At 46.1% G+C, this 27,302-nt stretch overlaps 1 protein-coding gene and 1 long non-coding RNA gene across 26 annotated transcripts in view; both read right to left on the bottom strand.

The window, feature by feature from the left end:
* PPP1R12B (protein phosphatase 1 regulatory subunit 12B) overlaps nucleotides 1-27,302 on the bottom strand; it is a 206,036-nt gene that overhangs the window by 29,917 nt on the left and 148,817 nt on the right. Inside the window, exons 20-21 of one of the 25 annotated variants that reach the window (XR_011535277.1) lie at nucleotides 6,861-6,939; nucleotides 4,122-6,358 (exon numbers count right to left, since the gene is read on the bottom strand). The exons of 21 other annotated variants lie outside the window; for them this stretch is intronic. Coding sequence is in view for 2 of the 4 variants with exons in the window: in XM_070602206.1 (XP_070458307.1) it covers nucleotides 14,216-14,317 (102 nt within the window). In the remaining 2 variants the exon portion in view is untranslated. Of the gene's footprint in view, nucleotides 1-4,121; nucleotides 6,359-6,860; nucleotides 6,940-14,215; nucleotides 14,991-26,725; nucleotides 26,745-27,302 lie in introns of those variants that run through there. 3 more of the 25 variants (XR_011535276.1, XM_070602206.1, XM_070602197.1) reach the window with 3 other exon arrangements.
* Nucleotides 20,136-22,433, bottom strand: LOC139080627 (uncharacterized). The gene is made up of 2 exons (XR_011535280.1): nucleotides 21,107-22,433; nucleotides 20,136-20,855 (listed from the first exon to the last, which is right to left on the bottom strand). It is a non-coding gene; the product is annotated as an uncharacterized lncRNA (long non-coding RNA).

Below are 27,302 nucleotides of genomic sequence, written 5' to 3'. Positions count from 1 at the left end.
GCACGGCTTCCACTGAGGAGAGTGATGTAGTATGCAAACACTTAAAAAACACAAAGAATAGGTTAGCACTATCAAGCAGCAATCAGAAAAACCCCAGGGGTTCCTGGATATGAAAAGGCAGATCCCACAGGGTTTTCAAGAGGCCTGAATTAATTTTCCCATTATGACAGCACGTGGAGGAAGGTGAAGCCAGTGGAGCTCACACCTGTGATTGCCGTGTCAGCTCCTGCCCCTGTGGGTGACCGCAGGAGACACTTCCTAAGGAAGCTGGGGAAAGACATTCATTTCTGCTTGCCAGGAGTAACTAAAAGCAAATATCACAGTCTGCTGTTTATCATTTTTTAAGGCATGTTAAGATCCCTGTTATCGATTTCTTTTGGGGTGAATTTTTATAAAAATGTGTAGGTGGTGAGTGCTCTGGCAGACAAGACAGCAGACAAGGCACCGAGACCCAGCGATCAGAGGAAACAGGACTTCCAGGTGCATCCTCCATCTTTCCTCACGACTTCTAACACCCTAGCCTTTACCTGACTTTTGGATCTACCAGGAACCCTTGGGATTTTTTATTACTGCCTTCAAGGCTAGCCTTAGCTGTGTCCTGGGAAGGTCAACCCCAACAATTAGAGGAAAGCATATAAACCTCATGCAACGAGATCTGGATGCAGGAAGGTAACACAGTTACCACAATGCGAACAGCATTATTTCAAAGAAGGAAGACGACTGGGACTTGTAAAGGAGGTGGTGTTCTCGCTGGGACGGAAGTGGTTTCCTTCAAGTCTCTCAGCCGAAGAAGAGTGTTCCTACAGGCTGGAAGGCACAGTAGCTTAAATGTACACAGGACTTAGGGTTCAATTCCCTGGCTTCTGATAAACTGGGCTTACTTAGGTTTTTAGATCACACTTCCTGATTTTCACTGGTGGAATACCTCTAGAAACTATGGTCTTGCTTGGCCCCTTGCTATCCTAGATAATCTGGGGTTTGATGAAAACACACAGTTATTTAGAGAGAGAAAAATTGGGGTTTCTTGGGTAAAAGGTGCAGAGGTGCTGAACTGATGGAGGAGACTTAACTCCCAACTTTTCCTCTTCATCCTGCTCTCTCTCAGACTGAGTGCAGTTCACCGTACGGCTGACGCTGCTTCTCGTTCTAAAGTGCTGACGGCCAACCCCGCAGGGAGACCGCTGAGCGAGTCTGGAGAACGGGTGTTCGCCTTGGCGGTCTCAGAACAGGGAGCCAGGAAGCGACACCAAAAGAGGCAGAACGCAGGCTGGGGAAAGGAATCTGAAGGTTCTCCCAGAGAAGATTCCAAGAGGTCGGCCTAGCAGGCAGGAAACAAGGCGACATCCCAGAACGGAGGGCTCAGGGACTCTGGCCAAAGCTATGATCTTTTGGAGGCTAGGAATGTGGGCTCCTCTTACCGACATTCTGGGAATGGCCCCATCCTCCCCTGCAAGCTCGTTCTTTCTTTTAAGAACAGAACAGTTACGCTTCCTCTACTCTTTACGGAGGGTCTGAACCACTTATCTGACGTGATGACATCATAGACTGTAGAAAAGGCATGAGTCTTCTACCCAGTCTGCAGGTTAACACACAAATGTGTTGGATCACGTGCTCTAGTCAGGAAGTCTTAGAAGGAACTTCTGGAAATGTTTCGTTGAAGACTGCTGTTCCACCTTCTATCAAAGACAAGTGACTCCTGGCCATTAAGATGAGACGCTGCTGAGTCTGAAGGAGACAGATTACTTTCACAGCCTTTGTGGCCCAATTTGGGGCAACAGATACTGTGAATGGAACTCTGGAGCAGAAGAGACTAAAAGCTGCTCAGAAACCAACATGAACACACAAAGTAGAAATAAAAAGAGTGACTAGCCAGATAGACCATAGTTTAAAAGTGCTCCAAAACCAAGAGGCAGGCTCCTTCCTTCCATACCTCTTGAAATTCTCCCATAACAGTCTCATTGGTCGGGCCCTGTTTCTCATAAAAGAACAGAGTGAAGGGCACCATTAATTCAGATGGCAATCCTGGAGAGGGACAGGAACCAGGCTGGTTTTGATTTGTGAAATGTGTAGGGCTCTCAAAACACCAGAGACTGGCTTACAAAAATCTCTACAAAAGCTTTTAACTTGGAAGTTATTGGGAGTTCAGGAAGGCATATAATTAAAACCAAACTCTTTTGACCAAGTTTAAAATAAAATTGTGGCTCTGGAAAGCTGGGCCCAAGGGAAAGGAAGGAGACCAAGTCACATGTCTACTGCCAGGACCGAAACGGGTCTAACTTACGTTCCTTTGGAGTTAGGGCCTGACCCCACAGTGATGGGAAAAAATCTCCTATTTACATTTTCCCTAAAGAGGGACTAAGCAGAAAGAACATTTTGCATCATGTTCTCGTGCACTAGCTGAGCCAGGGGAAACAATCTCAGCTATTCTGGGATGGCCTACAGAGAACCAGCCTTCCCCTCCCGCGTTCTCAGATTAGCGACTGCTGATGAACGAGCCAACGATGCGAGTGCGGCTGCAGTGAGGACCTCGCGCATTTTCGGGGCTGCTGCAAACCTAATCATTTGAGTTAACTGAAAACTAATATAATTTTCTAACTTTCTGAGTTTGAGAATATTCTGGTTTCCTAGATATGTCTAAGAGAGACAAAGGTTTTCCAGGCTTCGACCTTAAGGGAAGAGTATGCTTCATAACCCAAACAGATGGGGGCCTTGGGAAACTTGAAAGGAGAGTCTACTGGTCTCTAGCTTTGAAACAGACCTTTCTGAGTCTGTACTATTCCAGTAATATATTTGGGGATCCTGCACAATTTGGAAATACATGTGGGGGATGGAATAAAAACTTTCAAGATTTATGCAAAGATTTGAAAGTAGAGGACAGCGACGATGAGGCCTGTATTAGGTGTTTTTTTCCATGTCTAAAAAATTAATATTTCCTTAATATCATCAAATTTTTAATTGCACTAGTTTTCTCTTGCTGCTGTAACAAATTACCACAAATTCAGTGACTTCAAACATGCACTTGCCGTCCCACAGTTCTGTAGGTCAGAGGCCCAGCACGGCTCTACCAGGCTCTCTGCTCAGACCCTGATGGGCAGAGGTCCAGGTGTCTGCTGGCTGGGCACTCCTCTGGAGCTCCGGGAGGAATCTGCCTTTAGGCCCATTCAGGCTGTTGGCAGAATCCACCCACCCACTGTGGTTCTCGGACTCAGGCTGCCCTTTCCTTGTTGGCTCAACTGGTGGCTGCTCCCTGCTCCTGGAGGCTCCTGCATTCCTTCTTCATGCTCATCATGGCCCATCTTCAAGCCAGTGACAGCACACTGAGTCCTTTACACAATGCAAATTTCTCTGGCTTCCCCGTCTGTCATCAGCCAAGAAAGCTCCCTGCTTTTAAGGGCTCATGTAATCAGATCAGGCCCACCTGGAAAAATCTTCCTATCTTTTTTTTTTTTTTTAAAGATTGGCACCCGAGCTAACATCTGTTGCCAATCTTTTTCTTCCCTTCTTCTCCCCAAAGCCCCGCAGTACACAGTTGTATATTCTAGCTGTGAGTGCCTCTGGTTGTGCTATGTGGGACACCGCCTCAGCATGGCCTGACGAGTGGTGCCATGTCCATGTCCGGGATCTGAACCGGTAAAACCCTGGGTCACCGAAGCGGAGCATGCGAACTTAACCACTCAGCCACAGGGCTGGCCCCAAATCTCCCTATCTTAAGGTCAATTGTGCCACATAACATAATCATGGGAGAATTGTCTCATCATATTTATGGACTCTGGAGATTGGGCCAGGACATCTTTGGGGAGCCATTTTAGAAGTTCCAACCACCACAAGGATCCCCCCTAAAAAAAACATGGTCTAGTTTATCTATAACATCCTCAAAGTAGGAAGTGGCCATAATACGAGGCCAATGAGCTGCATTTGGGTGATTACACACATGCAGAATCAGAATAATGCTGCCAGCTCCAACTCATGCTGGGAAAAGCGTGCGTCCATGTGAGCAGGTCTGTGTGCATGAGTATACTTCCAAGAAAGGTCAGCTTTTGAAAGGATTTAATTACATATAACTTCATCAAATTATACTCCTTGATTTGTGTTTACCATACACACGGAACAAAACCAAATAATAACGTCAACATTCCGTTTAATATTTCTGAAAGATCTCACTGCCAGATTGCAATTACACTATCAATTTTTTCCAGTTTTATTGAGAAATAATTGACATATGTCACCGTATGAGGGTGAGGCGCACGGCATGATGGTTTGATTTATGTATATTGTGAAATGACCACAATAGGTTCAGTTAACATCATCTTCTCATATTAATAAAACAAAAAGAAGAAGAGAAAAAAGGAAATGTTCTCCTGTAATGAGAACTCTTAGGATTCACTCTCTTAATACCCCATCAGTTTAATATTGCATGCAGAAATGAGATGATGTAAATGTTACCTCATATATTCTAGTACATCTCACTATTTGAAAGAAAATCATTGTCTATTAAATGATAGAAACAGACTCATCTTTTGTTGTATCTGTAGATCATGCTACCTAAATATTATTGGAATTTTACAGCTCTGTTTTCTATGCAGGCTTGTACCTTTTCTTCATGGATATTCACAGCTTCTGAAGAATTTCTAATTTTTTGGAACTCACAAAATGGAGTTATTGTAGAAGGAAATATATGAATATACTAAGGCCTCCCTAAAATATCCAAGGCAAGCCATTTTATATTTCAAGATCATTCATAAACTCTTATAATGCATAAATACACTTGCAGGCTCAGACATATTCTCTGTTTAGCCTCTCACATGCTGCATACTATCTATGATGAGAATGACCAAAAAGAACGAGTCTCTCTAAAAGTTGTGGCTCTAGCACAGGGGCCACATTTCTCACATTTCAAATACATTGGTACTTTCCCCATGGCTCAGAGTTTTAGGTCCACACTGGTGTGCACAGCCACCTGAAACTACAGTAGCCCATGAAATACATTCAGATGATTCTAAAAACAGGCTGAGTGAACATAGGAGAGAAGCAGCCTGATCACCCCCTCAAAATGTTGTTAGGTTCTGCATATCAGAAGCCGTAAGCTTTAAAGTCTCTAAGTCAGCGTCTGGGTGTCCCCACCACTGTGTCAAGGCTCTTCAGTAGATGTTGCTCTGACTGTCACACTTGCTAGGCATCCAGCTTCCCGAGCCCAAAGGCTGGGAAGAGACGGATGTTTGACCTGGTAAACGTCACTGCCCAGCAGCCTGTCTGGAGGGCAGTTATTTTAATTTCGTTTGGACGAGGCTGTGAATCACAACCTTTGCAAAGGGGTTAGTGAGGCTCTCCAGACCTCACATTTCAAGAAGAAATAAATTCTTGGGAACTAAGCAACATGAGGTAAAACCTTTTACTTCCAAGTAGGTTCCACACAAAGTCAGGGACTTGCTTTGTTCTTAGCTTTTCCTCTTTCTGTCCCCACAGAAACCAAACTCACGTGTCTCAGAGCCACAGACACAGCACGCTGCAATAAAGAGGAATCTGACTGCCTCGGGAAGACCTATGGCTGGCCTCCATTTCAGAAGCGGGGTTCTCTGTGCGTGGCCTCTGACTCCTTCCAGGTGGCCAGATGGGACCGGAGCAGCGAGGTCATCTTAATCAGGCAGCAGCGTTCTTGCTCGTGAGTATTTACGCTAAGTTCCTTTGTGTGCCCAGCTCTGTGAGTGGTACTTGGAGAAATAAAATGGATGTTCACAGAACCTAAGACACGGCCCTCTGATCTCAAAGACTCTTTAGGAGGAAACATAAGCCCAGCCGTAAACCAAGAAGAGAGCAACGCAAGGAGGTGATCAAACCCTAGACTGCCTGGCACATGCAGGGAACAGAGACCAAAGCCGATGCAGGATTTTGGTCTGGCTCCAGGAAGGAACAGGCCTCACGGACACATCGGTCTGGAGTCTCCAAGCTGGGTGGTCATGAAGAAAGACACCTTCTCGGGTGACTTGTAAGAAATGTGGCCCAAGTCGGGACCTTGTTAGGGCCCCCGTTATCCCGAAGTGTTCCTGGCAGCTCTGAAGGATAAAGAACTGAAGCTTTCTCTGATTCTTCCACCAAACAGGACCCTTATAGCCCACGTGTACCCTGAGCCTTCAGATGCACAGAGTTCTTTGGATTTAGGGGGCTAAATTTTGTTCTTAGAGCAAAACGGGTATTTTAAAGTGTAGACTGTTGGGAGAGGAGACACATTTGCAGTTTGTCTGCTTGATCTCTGGCAGGAGACGGGTCCCTCAGACAAGAGAAACCTCAGCAGTCCAGGCTCTTGTAATTCAGAACTTGTTACTGTTTAACAGTCCTGAGTTGAAGCATATCTTTGCACTAGCTGTTTAAAAATTATTTTACAAAGCAAATTAATAGCATAAACCAAACAAGAGAAATGACCTTAAAGGATCTGTTTTTGAGCACTTATAAATGGCTCCAGAGTAAATATTTATGCACAATTAATACACTCACTAAAAGTGATTCTAGATCACAACCTTCACGGTCACAGCAGACCTTTTCTGCTTAGCAGCACTTTTATCATAGATACTTAAAAATAATAAAACTAAATTACACAATGTTATAAAGCATTATAATCCCAATAAAATTACTTGGAAAAAAATAATAATAAAACTATACCTATTTCAAATGATGTAAAATTCTGATTTTTACTAATTTAGACTTGTCTCTTCCTAAATTTTTCTGTGAGGCTTTTCCTCCTTTAAGAAAGGTTTTATTATCACCATCTCTCTTTTCAAAATGGATTCAACAGTCGGGGACGTCAGCAATAACTCGGGAGCTATCTAACAGAGATGGGGTGGTTTCACGTCAGCCACGTGGCTTACCGGTTAAGTACTCTGGCTCCAGCATTTACTTGTTGCATGATCCTGGATAAGCAGTGAACTTCTCTCTGCCTCAGTGTCCCTATAGGTGCAATGAGGGAAATGGTACCTGGTGTTTAAGGCTATCATGAACATTCAATGACAGTAAACGTAGGTGCTTGGTCAGCACCTGGCGTGCAGGAAACGTTCTATAAATATTAGCTGTTGTTACCGCAGTTTTCTGTTTCCCATTCTCTCTCTTGTCCCTCTTTGGTCCTCTGGCTCTGCCAAGCTGGTTGGCTGCAAGAGGAATAAGTTTGAACAAATTCCTTGGCACTCAGGTAAAGGGTTCTGATTATTTGTAGATTTTGGTTATCCAGGCTAATTCCTACTTACCCTTTCTAACCTACCGACATTTAAGGTCATTATTTCACTCTCTGGATAGACACACTCTCGCCCAGATAACCAACCATGTGAAGCTGATTTTGGATATCAACACAAAGATGTGACAGCTCATATCAAAATGCTGCTTTCGTAATGGACGACGATGCTTTTAGTGTCTTTAACCATCTCACTGGGAGAACTCCCGGCATGGTGTAACCAGAGCAGGCCACTGACTCTGGGGCTGTGACGAGAACTCACACCCGAGCTGTGCATAACCATCACCTGCTGCAGAACAGCCAGGTTGAGAACAAAACCAAAAAGGGCGGAGAAAGAAGGGATGGCAGATGAAAGCCAACTCTAGTTGTTCCCCTTTGGTCTTCTGACTATGATTAATCGTCAGCTCACCGAAATATCATGAGATTGAGAAGTAGAAAACAATGCTGAATAATTGGGGAACTTGTTCAAATTTGAAAAGTCAATCCTGGTCACAGAGCTGATTATGTACTGAAAATAAAACTAGAACCCTAAACTCTTCCCTCAACTGACCCTAAACTGACCTCCTAAATTTCTGGATCTGTGAGAACTGAAGCTTTCTACTGTAACATGAAGCTGACTACGAGACTGTCTCTCTGCGTGTGACTCTGGGGGTGGTGACGGGAGAAAGCGCGGGAGCAGCCACACAGCTCCTGCAGCCGTCACCCTGAGGTTCCAGTCTCAGCCCTTTCCTGCCGCCACATCCACCCTGGGACAAGCTCACCGCCCCCACAGCTTTAAGCATAAACCCCACGTTTCAGCCCATAATTTTCCCAAGTTGAATTCAGACCAGTGGCTTTCTGGGCATCACTGTCTGAATACTCCTCTGAAAGTACCACTCACTCAACTTACCCAAAAGTGAAACCACTTCCCACCCAACACCTTTCAGCTGCTGCAACCGCCAACGCAGTGTCGTCACGCCATTTCTGTGGGGTCACCTTACCAGAGATCTGCGGCCATCCTTGACTCTGTCCCTCCCAGGCTCACCCCTGCGCCACTCTGTCAATCCCAAGTCTTGTCAGTTCTGCCCTCTAAGGCTTCTCTGTCCCGTCCCTTACCACTTCCCGCTGCCATCAGGGCCAGCTGCCCTCACGCCCCCAGACCCTCCCTCTACAATCCAGTGTCCATAGCTGCCAGAGAGACTTCTCTGATAGGCAGTTCTGATCACAGCAACCTCACTTCCACTTCCCAATCCTTCATCACAGGCTGACTCCTCAAATCCTCAGAACAACATGCTGAGCCCACACGCTGGGCCGTGGTGCTGTGTCCCGCTCCACTTCCTGCTACACTCCTAAATGTATAGACCTTCCGTCCTAGCCACGCTGATCTGCTGCTCTCGAATAATACAATACTTTCTCATAAATTTTTTCCACCTTTGTAATGCACTGCCTCCTTCGTCTTTGCCCACCCAGCTTCTCCTGTTCTTTGAACATCAGGCTAATTCATTTACCACTCAGTGGAGCTCCTAAAACATCAAACACCCTGCTCCTATATGTCTTTATGAGAAATTTCCCTCCTTTGGTGTCATTCTTTTTTTTTTGGTGAGGAAGATTGTTGCTGAGCTAACACCTGTCCCCATCTTCCTCTATTTTGTATGTGGGACCCTGCCACAGCATGGCTGCATGAGCAGTGTGTAGGTCTGCACCTGGGATCTGAATCCATGAACCCTGGGCTGCTGAAGCAGAGTGTGCAAACGTAATCACTACACCACGGGCCAGTCCTATTCTCCTTCTTGATCTTCTCTTTTATCTCCCCAATTGGACTGTCAATTCCTTGAGGGCAGGGACTGTGTCTTCCACCTCTGAAGGCCAGTGTCCGTTACGGGGCCTACTGCTGCAGAGCGGACGCTCATGGAATGTTAACGGTGGAAGGACTCAGGGCAGGTTGCCCTGATCATCATCTAGCATGGAAATTAGAGGGCCAAGGGCAGGACAGGGCTTGCATCTCTGTGTTGTCACCTGGAGAGTCCAGGAAAGGAAGTGATGCCGTCGAAGCTCCCAGTCTCTCTGGTCAACAGACTAAGACTTCAGATGCCACCTCATCCAGCTTTATGTAGACATGGGTTAACACAGGTTAACTAGTGTTAACTAGGACATGGGTTAACTACCTTTATTCCTACAGGTTTATTCCTTTTGCTTAGGAAGATTCCTTGGGCTAAAAAATTATTGCTTACTGACTTTTCTTGAGTGGAATTGAAAAAAAACAAGACTCTCATACACTAGTGGTTTTAATTAGAGAGAGAAAAAATGGTTAACAGATCGCAGCCTTAATTAGTATTATTCGCAGAGACAAATGTTTCTCACTCCATGACAACGGATTATAAAGTGCAGTGAAAAATGGATTCCAGGCTGGGCGTGCCCAGATGCAGCATGAGAGATACCAAGGTGAGACACACTAAGGACTGCTGGTGCTGCCAGAGGGGAGCAGAGAGGATGCGCAGAGAGGGTCATCGGCATGGACGCCCCCAAGGCTGCACGCTGCCTGTTAACCAGCGTTGCCACGTGGACGACTCTCAGGAAAGGAGCCACCTGTTATCATCCCACTGTCTATCAGATGTATTCTGATTAGATTGTACAGCTGGTTACAAAACAAAGCAAGCTAGCTAATTGTTGCCTTTGTTTACATTAATGGCTGGGTGAAAAATATTCTATAAAATCTTTGTATTTTTGCTCATCTGATGCTAGGCCTGAAGGAGCAGCGATCCAGATTAAATGGGAAAACGCTACTGGACCTTGGTTTACAGACACAGGTCAAATCCTATTATTATAAATACCAACCGATTCAATGAAAATCTGTCTAACTGAAAGATTCCCAGGGTTCAGCTGATGACCCACTTACTTCAAGACCATTCAATATAATAAATATCATCTAAGCACTACAATTTGCACATTCTTTAGTATTTTGTTATCTTTGGATATGCCCTGTATTGAAAAGTATTTTGTTAAATTAGTAAATAATAATTTGAGAATACTGACCAACGATTACTTGGCTCTTGCTTTTAACATGATTTAAAAATGCTAAACCATCTACACTGACTAGTTTCTAAGTTAACAGAATTTACAGACTTGAGACTTAATCCTATACACAGTGATTAAAAAGCAGGAGCTAGAGGTGTCTAATGAATTTGCAGTTCAGATTACTACTTTTTCTTATGTTGGAAAATTATGTCAAAAGAATGCCTTTCTGCTAATTGTGTGAACCCAGCACCTCATACCGTTGCTTCGGAGTGTGAGGACAGAGGCTGAGCCTTCAAATTCCCATAAATAAACACCTGGTGTGGCTCCCGTTAGGAATGAGAGTGAACCTGGAAGCTGTTCTGCTTTCCCTGAGTGAGAAATCAGATGAGCAGATCTGTTACTCAGAGAGCTCCCCAATTTTTAGAGACAAAAGAGAGGTTGAACTAGTATGAATCTAGTGTGAAAGCCAAAAGAATTGTTTAAAAAAAATTATTTCACTATTCAGGGTCAACAGAGACCAAAACAGCAATGTGAGAGGAACAGCACTTAGCAGAGCCATCTGAGGGCGGATGGGGGGTAGGGATACCATGATGGATGATGGACATCTTCCTTATGGAGAGGGAGGAGGGTATTTTTAAAACCACGTTTAATAGTATAATTGTGTTCATAGAATAAAAAATATTTATCATTTTTGAAATACAAACTAGAGAAAGTAAACAAAAATGTCAGCTGGTGAGGACACATGATCTTCCACATCTAAGTGCTTTTTCATCAGGGAGGGTGTTAGTTGCACAATCTCTAGGCAAGTGTTCGATTTTTATACTATTAAAAAGGGTCAGAGGTTTACCGAGCACAGAAACAGAGAATTCTGTAACATTAGAAGCATCGGCTGCTGTGGGGAGTTTAGAAGTAAAGGCATGATAAGATAGTTTCAGTTTTCTAGTTACTGAAAAATCATCCTGCTGCTTGTTTTCTCAAGTCACAAGAACACCTGTTGGAGCAGCAGTCTAGTTTGCCCACACCGTCCTGAACAAGTGACCGAGAGCAAAGTGTCCTAAATATTCTCCCCACATGAACAGCCATTATTTTAAAATTCCCTTTGAGGACATTTTCCTTGTATGAAGCATTTAATATTTAGGCCCTTTAACAACATGAGAAAAATCCTAAACTTCCCCATGCTGGCTTAAAGTTCCGGGCCTCTATTGTGAAGAATGTGGGCTCCAGAGGTTCCCTCTTTACCCTGTGCAATCTCTCGCAGAAATCGCACATGCACGTCAGAGAGTTTGGGTGAGGAGACAGAGAGCCGTTCCGATCTTAACTCTGAGATGCACAGACACTGCCTGGCGTCTTCACTGTCAAAGGCCCAAGCACTCCTGCCTTTAAGAGAAGTCTGAAACCCTGTAGCCCACAAGGTCTCAGGCTCTGTGCAGTCCGTGATCTCATATGCTCTGACTGGGGTCCGAGAATCAGGTGTGGGAGATCCAGTACAGCCTGTCATTGGCTCCCTGTAGATGCTGCCCTCCTTCGTAAGACTTAAGTTTCCTGTGTCCTCATCATGTCTGAACATTGCACTCCCACAGCCACCCAAGCTTTTAGCTGTCATCTTTGACCCTAGCATGTCCTTAACCTTCAAACACATTTGATATGTATTCCAGCGTATTGCTGAAAGGGCCCTGGAGTCAGAGAGACCTGACCCTGCTGCCACTAGCTGAGCCATGCTGGGCACACTTCTCTCCTGTGGATCTCGGTTCCTGATACGGAGAACAGGGCAGCAATCCCTGCCTCTCAGGTGGCTGAGGATTAAAGGAGGTAACGAAAGTGAAGTGCCTGGCACTTGGGGGGTATTCTGGACATAACGTGCATGTTTTATTGGCATTAGACTGTCTAGAACACTGCCCCGGTCCCTGCCCTCCCAGGATGTCTGTGTTACGAAGTAGAGATGTCAGTCCCTGTGTCTGTCTTAAGTAGGAGCCAGTTACAACCAGGCCTTGGAAAGATATGAGCACGAGATCACCACCACCACACTAGTTGTTAAAGAGCGCTCAGAGCACTTTTAAAGTACAGCCTCACCGGTCAGGACAGGAGAGGAAACTGGGCTATAGTGGAACTTCAGGAAGTAAATCTTAGTTTTATAACCTGTTCCAAGTGTCAACAGCCTCCAAATTAGTCTTGCATGTCTTCCACTCTCCGACATTAAAGACACAGCGACATAACGGAACACGAGTGATGTATGAAAATCACTCTCTCTAGTACAACCCATTTGGACACTGGAAGTTGGTTACAGTAAGCTGACGCTCTTGTGGGAATCCACAGCCACTGACCGCTAAATTGGGAAGCAGTCTCTTATGAAAGCCACCCATGTTCTGGTTTCCCGTAATCCAAATTCTCTCCCACTGTGACCTCTGTCTAAAAAGTCGGGGGGGGGGCGTGCAATGAGGGTGGGAAGGGTGGATGGCAGCTGTTAGGACTGAGACGAGGGGAAGAAGTCCTACTTAACTCTAAATGGTTCAAACAGAGAAGGGACAGAGGACGTCACTAAACAGATTCTGTTGGATGCTCAGCAGGCATCTCACACTGCTCTGGGAACGGTGGTCACTGTGACGAACAGATGTCAGCCGGGACTCTTTCCATCAAAAGGTACACTGAGTTTGAGGCAGGAGGGAAGGGGACACGGGGACATGAAGCGAAGTAAAAGTGCTCAGTTCGTGGACCTCAGGTGGGAGCCCCCAACAAACACCCAACAGCTGTGGGGGAGCGTCCCGCAGCTCCTCAGAGGAGGGAGGCGGCAGCCTCGTGTTGCAGAGGCTCTCCCAGAACCCACGATGGTGACACACACACCAGAGCCCCTCTCGGTCCTCTCACGAAAGGGACTTCTGAATGAAACAGCTTGGTAACAGAATTCTTTTTGTATTCTGGTCACTAAACATCCCTGGCTGCTGTCCTGGAGCGACATGCCACATAGAAATCCCACTCCATGGTAATTTACACCATGAGAAGGACACTGAAAAGGGACAGAAAATCCCTCAAAAGAAACAGTTGTCTATTCTGGGTTTCTTGCAGCTCTTCTCCCCACGGCTCCCCAAATAAGGAAGCTGGCCGTCCCTCTTCTGCCTCTGCGTACGCAGCACAGCGCAGTCTCGTTCCCTAAGAAGGAGCTGTTCCTTGTCCACTACCTAATATGCCCATCAGGGCCTCTCCTCGCTTGCTCCTGGTACCACTCCTTGCTTTGGTCACTTCCCACAGAGGAAGACACGGAATCAGATGCAAATGCCCACACGCAAATCACTTCAACAGAAATATTCACTAGAGAAAAGGAAGAAAAGTCTCAAATGGATCTGCCCAGGACATTACCAACACCTCCAGACGGCTGGCTGTCAACAGCCAGGAGTGAATTCTTTGGCTTCTTAAGCACACCCTTTCCTGAGGGCTGACTGAGGAGCAGGACTCCCTGCGCATTGTGCTTTTTCTCTCTCTGTATCACTGACACACACAAAACCAGCGAAGGCATATACATACACACACCTACACCAGTGTACATGCTGAACTTGCACGTAATTGAAGTATGATGTACATAAACCTCCATTTGGGGGCGTTTTCTCTTGAAACATAATATTGACCCATAAAACACAGGAAAGGGAGCAACTAAATATAGTCACAGAAATTAAGAAAAACCCGTAAGATACAGTGGCAAGGACTCTAAAATCTTACTGTTAAGTAGTTTACAACTGACAGTTAAAAGCTAAAAGACAGAAATCGCAGTCTGACACACTGGAGTCTGCTTTCACTTAAGACGACGTTAGGTATCAGGAACCACGACCTCCTGCAGAAAAGCTAACAGGGCCTTTGAAAGTTTTTTCCTCTACTGATTCCCATATGCTCTGAAATGCCTTTGCTCTAAACCTGACTCCCCAGGTTATACATAAACACACACACACACACACACACACACACGTTCTACATGTCTGACACAACTATGAACATAAGGAAATAAAAAATGATGCTTACTCGGAGCGTCTTGGCAGTCGGGGAGGGAGACGCAGGGGGAGAGTCAGACTGGGATTTCCTATTCCGAGGGAATTCTTTACTTCGGGTATATAAAGAGGACATGGTTCCTGAGGATGCAGACAGACAATCAACCACTGGCTTCTTCACACAACGCCGGGCAACTGCCTCTGTGGGTGACCCTCACAGAATCTCTCCTTTCGAGCCGATGCGAGATGACTTTGGACAGAACTAAATAAAGGATGAAAGCCACGCTGTAAATTACAGTCTGCAGCTCTCAGCAGCACACGGTTCGACCGTCTGGGAGGCGTGTTCCCTCAGGAGCCCCAGCCCAGCTCCCCACAGTGCTCGGGGCTGCGGCTCACGGTGGAGGGTACTGTGCCGAGACACACCGCTCACGCCTAGATCGAGTCCTCGATTCTCCCGAAGGACATCTCGTATTGAGACTTGTTCCCCAATAAAACCCAAGTCTAGGTTCCTGATGACACCAGAGTAAGTCCCAGAAGAAAGACGACCGTGGATCCTGCCGGAGGACGAGCCCGTGAACAACTACCGTCCTTTATCCAGAGGGAAGAAATATAAATCCTCTGGAAATCATGCTGTCTTCCCTTAGCTTGACTCCACTGGGCTGGAAGGGGTTTGCAACTTCCGGGATAAATTCAGGTTAAACAACTTAAAAAGTCAAAAAAATATAAATAAGGAACCAAGAGTTTATAAGCAGCAGTCTGAGGAAGTCAAGTTCCCCAAGTCCTCCCAGACGGAGCTGCTCTTACGTATAAACACTCACAGTCACACACACATCTTTTCCCTCCTCCTCTGTTTTCTGACATTCCAAATCCCTATTCGCCGAGCCAGGAATGCTGGAGAGGAGCCAAGGGCAAAGATTCACTTTCAACTCAGAATGTGGGTTGCCACTTGGAGGAGGAAAGGAAAGCCTGCAGCTTCCAGCAATGAAGGGAGGCTCTTCGGGGGCGCGCTCAGGAGCAAGACCCACCAAGCTCCTGGGACCCACCGCCTCCGTCAGACAGCCTAAGGCTCGGAGGCTGTTTTTCCTGAACACTCCTCCAAATACGAGAAGGGGGATTTTTCAACTCCTGGATCTCGTAACTAACAAAGCCCAGACAGACCATCTGTCAAAGCACCTTCAGGCTGGACGCGTCCAGTAAAATGACACGTCATTCCTGCTGCCCTGAGGAAGCCCCGCAAAGTGCGGCTCTGGCCACTGCAAAGCAGGCTCTCTGCACACCAGAGACCTTCCCGGCTGAGTCCGTACGTACACGGCACACCAGGGTTTCCAAAATGCCACAATCAGGGAAGACCAAGATGCAAAAGGGGGTACAGGTGAGGGAAAGAAAGAGGGTTGGAAATGAAGAGAGAAAAGAGAGACGGCAGGGGAGGCACAGGATGACAGGCCTGAGTAGGAGGTAAGAAGAAAGGAATTTATTTGCTTGGTGTTGAAGGATTCTGGATTTGGCCTCGAAACATCTCAAATTTAATCTTTTTCACTCTGCTGTCACTACCACCCTATCCAACATTTCTACGCCACAGGCTTCTAAGCCAAAGGGTTTATCCCAAGGCAACAACGCAGATCTCTCTGGGCCCCTGGAAGCTCTAACCTGCCCGCTCTTCCACACACTTCTTCCTCAGACCCTCCCAGTTCGCCACTCTCCGCCCTCTAAGTGTCTTGATAGGCTCTTTACTCTTAGGACCCATTTTGTGAAACTACACCAAGGGAAATGATCAGCTACTTGGGGGTTGGTCTGAAGAATACAGGTGAACAGAGTTTATAAAGGGGTCCTGGTTCATTCCCAAAATAAAAAACTTCTTAGGAAGCCTGACCAATTCCACCACAAACCAGAATTACGCTGTGTCTAAAAGGCGAGTTGTCTTGGGAATTCAGATCTATGCACCTTACACCTGCTTAAATAGTTAATGCCACCTGAAAAGAGTGAGTTTCTCCTCTGAGACCTCGTCACCTAGAAAGGAAAGACGGATGTAAGCCTCAGTAGTAACGTTCCCACAGCAAGCGTGACTGGTAGAGGAGGAGCAGGCAGGAACATTTCATCAACATCCAGAAGGAAAGTCACCAGGTGACTATCCTTAGAGACGCAGCAGCAATTCTGATCAGCCAGCTTCTGATCTGTTTCTGTAAAGTTTATAGAGGGATTTCATTACTCATTGGCAACTGAAGAGGGAATGGAAAAAGCCTGCTGATTGCTCCCAACTGTCACCCCTGTCTCTTTTCACTTCCATCTTTTGTGTCCTTCCAGGCAGTACTAACAATGGCACTCCTTTAGACTTGGTGAAGTGCTGTAACACACATCCTGTCCCTGATCCTCTCAATCGTGCTGAGAAGTCCATTACCCTCATCTTACAGATGAGGGAACTGAAGTTCCGGAACCACTACAGGACGTGGCGACAGACACACAGCGACAGAGAGGAGAGCAAAATACACCTGCCTGAGGAGTCAGCGCCGACTAAGGGGAAGTGTCTGAGAGGGCCTGAAAAGACGGATCAATCCAAATGCTTCAAGGAGATTCTGGGTACTCAGGACACTCACAGGAACATGTCAGAGCTACAGGGACAGAGAGAAATGCTCCAGAAAGTTAAATCTAAGCCCTTCCTGTTGTTCATTTGCTCTTTTATATATTTAATTTTTCTCCAGCTTGGCCAAGAAGCATTTATTCTTCTCTTTTTTACTCAAAAGACATTAACTCCTCTGTGAACATGAGTGTCCTTCACATTTCAGTGAAAATAAACACCGAATGCAAGTATCCTTGGTCACCGTCTGTGCCTCTCAGTCACTAGATAATCTCTTTTCAAGTAGCACACCACATTTCCAGCGCCATTCCCAAGTGAGGATCCAGAGATTAAAACAATCCACAATTTTCTCCACGCTGGCCTATCACAAATTATAACATTCTGACCTAGGGCATTCACATTACAACTCAGATGATGCTTAACCAGATGGGATTTCTGCTCAGACAACCAGCACGGAGAAATAGCTGAGAGCAACAAAGAATCACCCTCTCTTCTTCTTTCTCAGGGATGATCCAGTCTGTTTCTCTCAAATTCAGGTTTAGTAACCAAAGAGCCTGGTAAAAGAGTGCCTCAGAGACAGACTTCCATGGGGAGTACTGTGCAAACGTGTCCAGAAAACAACTGATTTCAGATGAGCAGGAGGGGATGTTGGGCTCATCTGTTTTCTTTCTTCTGGGTAAGACAGAGAGAAACATTCACAAACTTACGGAGGTTATTTAATGTCATGGAACGAAGAGTCTCACGTGGTCAGCTCAACAGTCTCCAACAAACCTAAGAACCATCAAACAAAGGGACTGTGGGTGTTCACTGTTCTTTGAGGTGGCACACATCAAATGTGTGGGCAAGCCAAAAGAACCCCTCCTGACGTGAATCCTGACCAGTGACTCTCCCAAAGTAGTCTTCTAGTGGAATCTTCTTAGAAGAAGAAATGAATGAGCCAGCTGAGTAATTCCTAGCTTTTCCTCTTATATTTTAAGTCAAGAAAATGAAACACTATGGTTTAAGAGTGACGATGTTTGGTAAAATGCCCCCCAGTGATGATTCCCAAAGCAACCAACATACCACCATCCGCACATGTGGTCTGGGAAGGGTGTGGGCCTGGAGGCCAGATATCTTGAAACTCAAACCCAGGTCAGGTTCCTTATTAACCTCACTGAATCTTATTTGGCTCACTTCAAAAATGACGTCTATCTTGCAAAGCTATCATACGTTTTAAGCCTAACATACATACATATATATATAATGTCATCCAGCACAGCGCCCAGCATGTGGTCATGCTCAGCCTAGGGCAGTTATCACAAAAATTGCTTGACCAATTTGCACATGCACTCAGAAAACATGTAAGGATCTAAATGAAAATCTTAAGCAAAGAGCTCAGATGCACTCATTTTCCTCGTGGTTATGCAGAAGGCTACTGAAAGAAAAGACAGAGTCTCCTCTTCAAATGCTTTAGGAAAAACCTATCTGCCTTCCTCCCTCCTTCTCCATCTTCTTTCTTGGAAGGCAGTGTCCTCGTGTAAGGAAAAAGTACGGCAGGAGACAGCAGCCCGGTTTAGTTGGGGGATGTGCTTTATACAGGGATTGAGCAAATAAGTAAACATACCGAGGACAATCGGAACTAGGTTTCTCACTGTGGGAGCAGGCAGTTATAAATAAGAAAAAAGGGAAAGCTAGACAGAACCTTGTGGTGGTATGCAGGAACTGGAGGTATTGGTGTGAACTAATGATTCTATACACACGTGTGTGCATACACATATAAATAACTAAAGATGTAAGTGTGTACATATGTGTGTGTGTGGGTGTGTGAATAAATGCACCTACATATGTCTTTCCTGGCACCGCACTAAGAGCGCCTGGGAAGAGCAACACCCCACAGCATTTTACAGACCTGGTGCCCAGATCATTGTTTCCAAATGCCACTCCACCAAAAGGAACAGGAAACGGCTAACTGCAGAGCAGGGGCAGGGAGGGCAAACCAGCCTGGTTCCCTCGCGTCACAAAGTAAGGAAGCACTGACAGAATGACGGGGAGTGACAAAAGGACAGGCCTGCTTGAAAAGCTACACCTGGGGCAATTTGAGCATCAAAAAAAATGATGATAGTAACAAGTTATAACCCACTGAATAAAACAGGAGTCCATGAGTCCACACGAATATAAACAAAAGAACGAAAAACTAAATGAGGAGAGAAAGCTCTTCCTCAGCGTAGAATGCCTACTCATGAATGCAGAAGGAGTAACAAAATTAGAAAAATCACCATTGGGCAAATATTGTAAAATCAATCCAAGAAAAGAGCATTAAGTGATACGAAAACTCATGGAAAAGTAGGAGGAGGAACTGGATTTTACATAATCTCAAACTATCGCCTCACAAAATATTTATTAGTCACAAAGGAGGACAAGGAACCGTACGGAGGAGAACCCTGGCAGACACCATCTTAATCAAGTGACGACAAGCCAACACTGCCAGCGCAACGAGAAGAGCAAAGTGTCACTTCCGTGACATTATGGTAAAAACTGGGTCTACTTATGAGGAAACACTGGACCCAAACTGAGGGACATACATGACAGGCCTGTTATTTTAAAAAATATCAAGGTCATGAAAGTCAAGGAGAGCCCAGACATACTTGGGAACCAGGTGTAACGGTGACCCTGGGTTGCATTCTTCTGCTACAAAGGACATTACTAGACAATGGTGAAGTCTGCACGTAGTCTCTGGGTGAAGGGTATACAGGAGTTCTGTGTACCATTCTTGAAACATTTCTGTAAGTTTGAAATTGTCTCAAAATAAAAAGTTAAAAAAAAACCTTTTCTTTCATCTTCCTGGGGTAGGAAAGGGGGGCAAATGAGGTAACTTCTAATTCTGAGAGTTTCTGAAAGACAGTCTCATGACAGATGTAAGTTTGTTAATGGCAGTGGGTAGTCATTGGGCCGGAGGCACAGTGACCGTGGCCTGAGACTCTCGAGGAGTCCTGAATCACTCATACGGCCACAACCAGACCAACAGAAAGGGAAGCGGAAGAGCAAGTGTGAGCATGCGTTACACATGGTAAAGGAAGAGAACGCTTCCGTGAAGCACTGCTCCAGTCGTACAGGATACACTCAGACGTACGCCGAGTCACAGCGTACAATGGATGTCTTACGGTGGGCCACCGTCCACATCGTTTGAAAGCCAAGAGCACAGAGCCAGTGCAAGCCCTTCGCCGGCGAGGAGAGCAGCAGCAGCTTCTGCTCTGGCATGACACGACAGTCATCTCACCCCTGAGGTCCACACTGGCAAAGGAGACGCGCTCTGCCTGCCTGCACACACGCAAGAAATCACTACTTACTGAACAAGATTCGGATCTGGTGGACAAACACCACCACAAGTCAGGAGGGAATGAGCTTTTTCTTTTTTCTTTTTTTAAATTTTTTTTATTGAGTTAATGATAGGTTACAAACTTGTAAAATTTCAGTTGTACATTACTGATTGTCAGTCGTGTTGCAGGTGCACCACGCCATCCCCTGTGCCCACCCCCGACCTCTCCTCTCCCCTGGTAGCCACCAATCTGTTCTCTCTAGGAGGGAAGGAGTTTTTATTCCCTCCATGTGTTGATGCAATTCCCAGAACCATCTCTTGTGTCTGTGAGACCACCAGATTCACCACACCGCCTTTCAGACTACCCCGAAGCACCCTGCAAACCCCTGCTGTGGCATGACTGGAGACACCTCGAATGGCACCGAATGCTCCAACTAAAAGGAGCAGGACAGCCCTACTATCATCTCGAGAAAGGAGCTGGGAATTCCAACTCTTTCTTCCTAAGTGAAGAACACAGTGCCCCTTTCTCTCCAACAGACTGACAATCTAAGATCGCCAGATCTTTTTTGTTTGTGGTTTACGACCACATGAAGAGGGGACTGTAGCTGCTCCAGGCTGTAGAATTTGTAAGCATATTACATTTTGGCCAAACACGATATAATTATTAAGTTCATAGAAAAAACACTTTGGTTATTTCTGCTTGCTGTATTCGCCATTCAACAACGACCCCCAGCCTGCAGAATGGGTCCTGGTACTGACCCAGGATAGATCAAAGTGATTAAAAAACATCTTTTAAAAAAACCGCACCTGGGGCTGGCCCCGTGGCCGAGTGGTTAAGTTCGCGCGCTCCGCTGCAGGCAGCCCAGTGTTTCATCACTTCGAATCCTGGGCGCGGACATGGCACTGCTCATCAAACCACGCTGAGGCAGCGTCCCATATGCCACAACTAGAAGGACCCACAACAAAGAATATACAACTATGTACCGGGGGGCTTTGGGGAGACAAAGGAAAAAAAATAAAATCTTTAAAAAAAAAAAACAAACAAAAAAAAACAGCACCTAGCGAAGATTTTGAGCAGGAGAGAAGAGCACACGAGGAAGGAGAGAACGTGCACGCACAGGACATCACTGGCCCTTGGTTCACAGCACACTACCTGTTTTCATTCCTGAGGGAGAACACAAACACAGATGCGTGCCCAGGACCGGGCGGAGGCACCCACCAAACTGTCCTCAACTGCCAACAGCTGCTGAAGATGGCTCTCCCAATTCCACTGACTGCAAAGCCTAGAGAGGCTTTACTCTACCATGCTACAATCACGCCAAGTCTCATCGCTTTTAAAAGTAAAGTTCATAATCTCACACGGTTCCCATCTACACTTCTCAAGTTTTTTTTGTTACAAAAAAGAACACAGGAAAGCAGAATAAAACTCTGGAGTGCTGCTGGCTGAAGGGGTCAGAAAAGACCCTCTCAGGGCCAGCCCGGTGGGTGGTGTAGTGGTTAAGCTCGTGTGCTCCACTTCAGAGGCCCAGGGTTCGTGGGTTTGGATCCCAGGCATAGACACACCACTCACCAAGCCATGCTGACATGGCATCCTACATACAAAATAGAGGAAGACTGGCACAGATGTTAGCTCAGCGACAATCTTCCTCAAGCAAAAAGAGGAAGATTGGCAACATGTTAGCTCAGGGCCGATCTTCCTCGCCAGGGGAAAAAAAAAGAAAAGAAAGAAAGACCCTTTCTATTAGCACTTGTGAATGTCAGAATTGAGCCTAGGTTAAGACATGTTTACATCAATAAATAAATGTTGTATGACTTTAGCCAGAAACTTTAGGCCTAGACTTTTCTGAAGTGGCCCCAAACTTGATGCTCAGTCATCCAGAATTGCCATCTCTAAGATTCTACCTTTGGCATAGTGCCCAAAGAACCCCTTACCAGTCCCTGCCCATTTCATCAGATACCGCAAGAGCAGGGAAAGGTCCTTTTGGAAGGTGAGCATGGCTTCCAAACCACAAGGTCCTCAAGGCCCAAAGGAGACTGTCAACAGTTTGGTAGACATTACCTAGTCTTTCAAAAATTCTGCTGCTGCTTCCCACAAATCAGCTTTTTTGGTAGCTTAGTTTATAGACTTCTGAGTAGTCACAATATATAGTATTTTAGTTCAGATTTAGGGAAGAAGGCAGCGAGTCAAGGATTAAACAATTAAGAACTATAAATTATTCAAGATCCTTGTTCCTCCTTTTGTAACTAAGAGGTTGGAACACAGCAATCATTTTCAGGGCTACTTATGAAAATAAGGACCAAAGGAAATATTTTATTTATTTATTTATTTTTTAAAAAAGATTTTATTTTTCCTTTTTGTCCCCAAAGCTCCCCCAGTACACAGTTTAAGCGACTTCCAATCTCACGCTAGACAAACAAGCTGTTTGCAAAGGGGACCAGCAGCAGCACACGGCCAAGACGGAAGAGCAGCCTCCATCACAGTTTCATTTGCTATCCGTGTTTTATATGGTTTTTTTTTTATTACTGAGCACCCAGAGGGGCCACAGCGTTCTTTGGGGGCGGGGGGTGTGTGAGAAGTTAGTTCTGAAGGAAGCAGGATGCTCTTTGTCACTTACCTCCTTTCTCTTCCCATTTTCCCAGCTTGATCCTGCTTTAATTTATGTGATGTGAAAATCGTCCCCCTGCTTTGGGGATGGGGCGGATCAATGAAGGTAACTCACGTTTAACGAGGACTCCTGTACAGATGCTCCTGGGTGGACATATTAGGGATTTTACCACAAAATGAATCTTTTACCCTCAACTTCTCCTTTGAAATGAATCATTCCAGAGTGAAGAGTCGGCCTTCATTCCACATGTAAGGAAACGCAGAGCAGAGGGAAGCCCTGCAATTCTTTCCATTCAATAAAGGGCTTCTGACATGTGTTCTTTATGAAAAAGCAATAAAAGCCAAAAACCAGACCAAGAAAACACATCCCCTGAAAGGCCCGTCTGTACCCTGGTGGGTTGCTGGGGTTGGGGAGGACTGTGCCCTTCTGAGGGGCAGGCAGTCACAGAGCGGCCAGGTCAGACGGGCCTGCAAGCTGCCCAGCGCAGAGCTCACCGACACTCACTCGTCTCCAAAAGGTTCCTAGTCTTGCTCTCAGTACTTAAATGACCACGTCCCAGGGTCACGAAAGCTTAACTCTCAGAAACTCACTCCAGGCTGAGGGACTGTACAGGCCCTTTAAGAAAATCACTCTGTAAACCTGTCCCACAGTTAGTTTATGGGTTTCGTGTTTTGCAATTAAATTTAAATTTAGCAACAGCTAAAAAAGGCAAACAGAAGTGGAAAGCTACCTCCATTTCACGGGAATAACCTGTGCAGCTTTTCCCACTCCCTCTCTCTTTGTAGGCCACACAGGAGAGAAGCAGCAGTGAAGCAGGAAGGAGCAGATGAGAGCCTGAGCAGAGGTCTTCCAGGGCGGAGGGGCGTGGGGGCAACACTTCCTACAGGGGCGTCTGGAAACACGCGGGGACACCGTTCTCACGGTCACCGGAGAGTGCCATCGGCATTCTGTAGGACGTCCTAGCATGTGCCAGACAGGCCCACATGATGCAGCATTACTCCGCCAAGATGCTCACAGTGCCCTGATGAGAAAGAATGCTTGAACTGATCAGAAGCACTGACGGGGCAAATTAGATCCTTTTTTTGAAGAAGCAGGTATGTATTCTCAATGCTTTCTTTTTGTTGTTGTTGTTTTAAAGATTGGCACCTGAGCTAACATCTATTGCCAATCTTTTTTTTTTCTTCTCCCCAAAACCCCCAATACATAGTTGTAGGTCCTTCTGGTTCTGCTACATGGGACGCTGCCTCAGCATGGCCTGATGAGCAATGCTAGGTCTGCGCCCAGGATCCGAACTGGCGAAACCCCTGGTCACCGAAACAGAGAACGCAAACTCAACCACTTGGCCATGGGGCGGGCTCCAAATTAGATCTTTTCTGATTAGCTTAAAAGAAGCCAAAAGAGCTCTCTCTATAGGTTACATGGCTGGTTAAACACTGGAGAAGTAGCTTGAAAAGAGTATGACACGAGAAACTTTTGTTAAAGCTATAAATATTCAGTTAAGTCAAGTTGTTTAAAAAACGTTGTTTAAAAAAGTCAAGGAGGGCTGGCCCTGTGGCCGAGTGTTAAGTTCTGCTCTGCACGCTCTGCTTCAGCAGCCCAGGGTTTTGCTGGTTCGGATCCTGGGCACGGACATGGCACCGCTCGTCAGGCCATGCTTAGGCAGTGTCCCACACAGCAGAGCCAGAAGGACCTACAACTAGAATACACAACTACATACTGGGGGGCTTTGGGGCGAAGAAGAAAAAGAAAAGACTGGCAACAGATGTTAGCTCAGGTGCCAATCTTAAAAAAAAAAAAAAAGTCAAGGAGAATGATGCTGATAACACCATATAATAACTATATTTTAGAGTGACTTTTAAAATAAATAAGTCTGTTTAGTGCATAAAGATCTTTATGATATTCTGGCTGTGCTTGTAACCTAATATGTCAGGCAAACATACTACCATCTGGTGGCAACATGCCCGAAATTTAGGCTCAAATATTTGGTAACAGCGAGCTTCCTGAAGACGAAACCTACAATTTAAAGTTATAAAATTGGAGAACCGTCACAAACTATGAGTAGTGGAAGCCTACAAAAAAATACAAAGATTCAGAAATTCTACTTTAGGTTCAAGTTTAACTGTCATCAACTTGATTTACTTTTTTAATATTTTAGTAATTTTCTTTAAAGCCTATAAATTTAGCTGAATGCTCCATCAGGTGGTAAGAAAAGGAACAATTATTTCCCATTATTAGTTCCTGCAGAGTTTTAAGGAAAAAGGCCCGTACTAAGAAAAGCAGGTTCACATAGAAATTTAAATTCTTTAACTAGTCTTCATAATCCTGACTTTACAGTTGGTCTAGAAGTCAAGGCTGCCCCATTCATCTGGGTTTACTAAGAATACTCCCTCCTTATCACTGAAAATGTCGTCTGAAACTCAGCACCTACTCTTCTCAGAGCCGATCTGGAAGCGCCTGTGAAGAACCTTCCTGTCTGCACTGGACTGGCTCGCACTCTCTCGGCCTCACAGACACTGCTGACACGGAGCGGACATGTCTGTCCACGTGCCACCTATGTACGCTTCCTGCCCACGTTCTCAGTTAAAAATGCTTTAGAACAGCTGAAGGTGAAGGACGCCACTGCACTACCAGGCTTAGCCTCTAAGCCTCTTGCTTCTGTGATGTGCAAATTATTTTCTTTGGTGCCAAGTGAAGCCTCCCACTATCCAACTTCTCCTTCTTCTGCCTTTCTCACTTCCACTAGACATCAGTTTGCCCCTCCACTAGGGTTCTGCCAGGGGAGGTTTACACTTTGGTTCTTCCTAAAAAATACAGCTATAGCTCTGAAGAGGACACAAAAGTTTCTCCCTGTGCCTAAGATACAGGAGATACCCCGAAAAGCCAATCCTTAGAAAAAAGTTGAAAGAAAAAACATTTCATAGGCAGAGTACTATTTTTGTCCAGGTTATTTTTGCCCATGGCAGGTAAAGAGCAGTCTGTAATGGGGAATGCATTTCAACCCCACATCACAGTATAACTCAGTAACACAGTCCCTTCAGCCAGCCGGGGGGAGGCAGAAACAACGCCCAGAGCACGAGGCGCCGGTCCTGTCACCCCCACATCACAGTATAACTCAGTAACACAGCTCCTTCAGCCAGCCGGGGGGAGGCAGAAACAACGCCCAGAGCACGAGGCGCCGGTCCTGTCACCCCCACATCACAGTATAACTCAGTAACACAGCTCCTTCAGCCAGCCGGGGAGGACGCAGAAACAACGCCCAGAGCACGAGGCACCGGTCCTGTCACCCCCACATCACAGTATAACTCAGTAACACAGCTCCTTCAGCCAGCCGGGGGGAGGCAGAAACAACACCCAGAGCACGAGGCGCCGGTCCTGTCACCCCCACATCACAGTATAACTCAGTAACACAGCTCCTTCAGCCAGCCGGGGAGGACGCAGAAACAACGCCCAGAGCATGAGGCGCCGGTCCTGTCACCCCCACATCACAGTATAACTCAGTAACACAGCTCCTTCAGCCAGCCGGGGGGAGGCAGAAACAACACCCAGAGCACGAGGCGCCAGTCCTGTCACCCCTGTGGTTCCCACATTACAAGGCCAACGTAATTCCTCACAGACACAATGACGTTGAGGCAAGCACTGCTGCAGTGGAAGAGAAACACCGGCGAGGGTCATGAGGAATGGCAAATGGGACCAACGTGGGGGTCAAATTAACTAGATTCCTGGAGCCTGTTGTTTAGCAGGCGACAGGGGAAAGAACTAAGCTCCATGAGGACTGACTGCCTGGTGCACACAGAACCACGGACTGTTGGCCAGGCACAGAAAGGGCCTGGAGGGACTGCTGTCTGAGTCCCCGAGTGCGCGAGGCCGCTGTCTGAATCCCCGAGTGCGCGAGGCCGCTGTCTGAATCCCCGAGTGTGCGAGGCCGCTGTCTGAATCCCCGAGTGCTCGAGGCCGCTGTCTGAATCCCCGAGTGCGCGAGGCCGCTGTCTGAATCCCCGAGTGCGCGAGGCCGCTGTCTGAATCCCCGAGTGTGCGAGGCCGCGTGCAGTGTCACCATCTGGGCCATCCAGGCACTGACAACAACGTGTTACTGCAGTTAGGGTCAGAGCCAAATAATTAGCATATATTTAAGCAAACAAACCAAAACATAAGTACCTTCTCCATGCCACAGACTGTTGATGACCCAGCCATCTCACAAATACACGCTATTGGTCCTAACACAGGCTGAGTGACAGTATCCAAAACATCACTACAACTGGAACGTAAACTCTAAGGGCACAGTGAGTGTGTGTTAACCTCAGGAGTCTGACGCCCCACCTGCGAGACCTGCAGCCTAATTAGGCAAACGTCTCTGCTGCTCTGCTGCTTTTGGTGGGAAATATTCAGACTTTCTGCTTGTTTTTCCTGCTCCACTTCTTAGCTTCCTTTCGTTGTCCCTAAACAAGTTGGAAGCAAGACAATTTAGTGTGGATTCTGGTTTCCTTCTTTATATTCTCTGAAACAGTTTGTAAAAGACAAGTATTCTTATACTTGTTCCTTGAAGGTTTGATAACATTTCTCCTCAAGCTAGTCTAGCCCTGGTGTCTTTGGCCAGAGATTGGGATGGTGGTGGTTCAAATTATTATTAAATTTTCTTTAATGGCTGTTG

The sequence above is a fragment of the Equus przewalskii genome, chromosome 31 (assembly GCF_037783145.1).
Source record: "Equus przewalskii isolate Varuska chromosome 31, EquPr2, whole genome shotgun sequence".
Taxonomy (NCBI): Eukaryota; Metazoa; Chordata; class Mammalia; order Perissodactyla; family Equidae; genus Equus; species Equus przewalskii.
The sequence above is the reverse complement of the archived record's forward strand: the minus strand, read 5'-3'. Positions and strand labels throughout refer to the sequence as shown.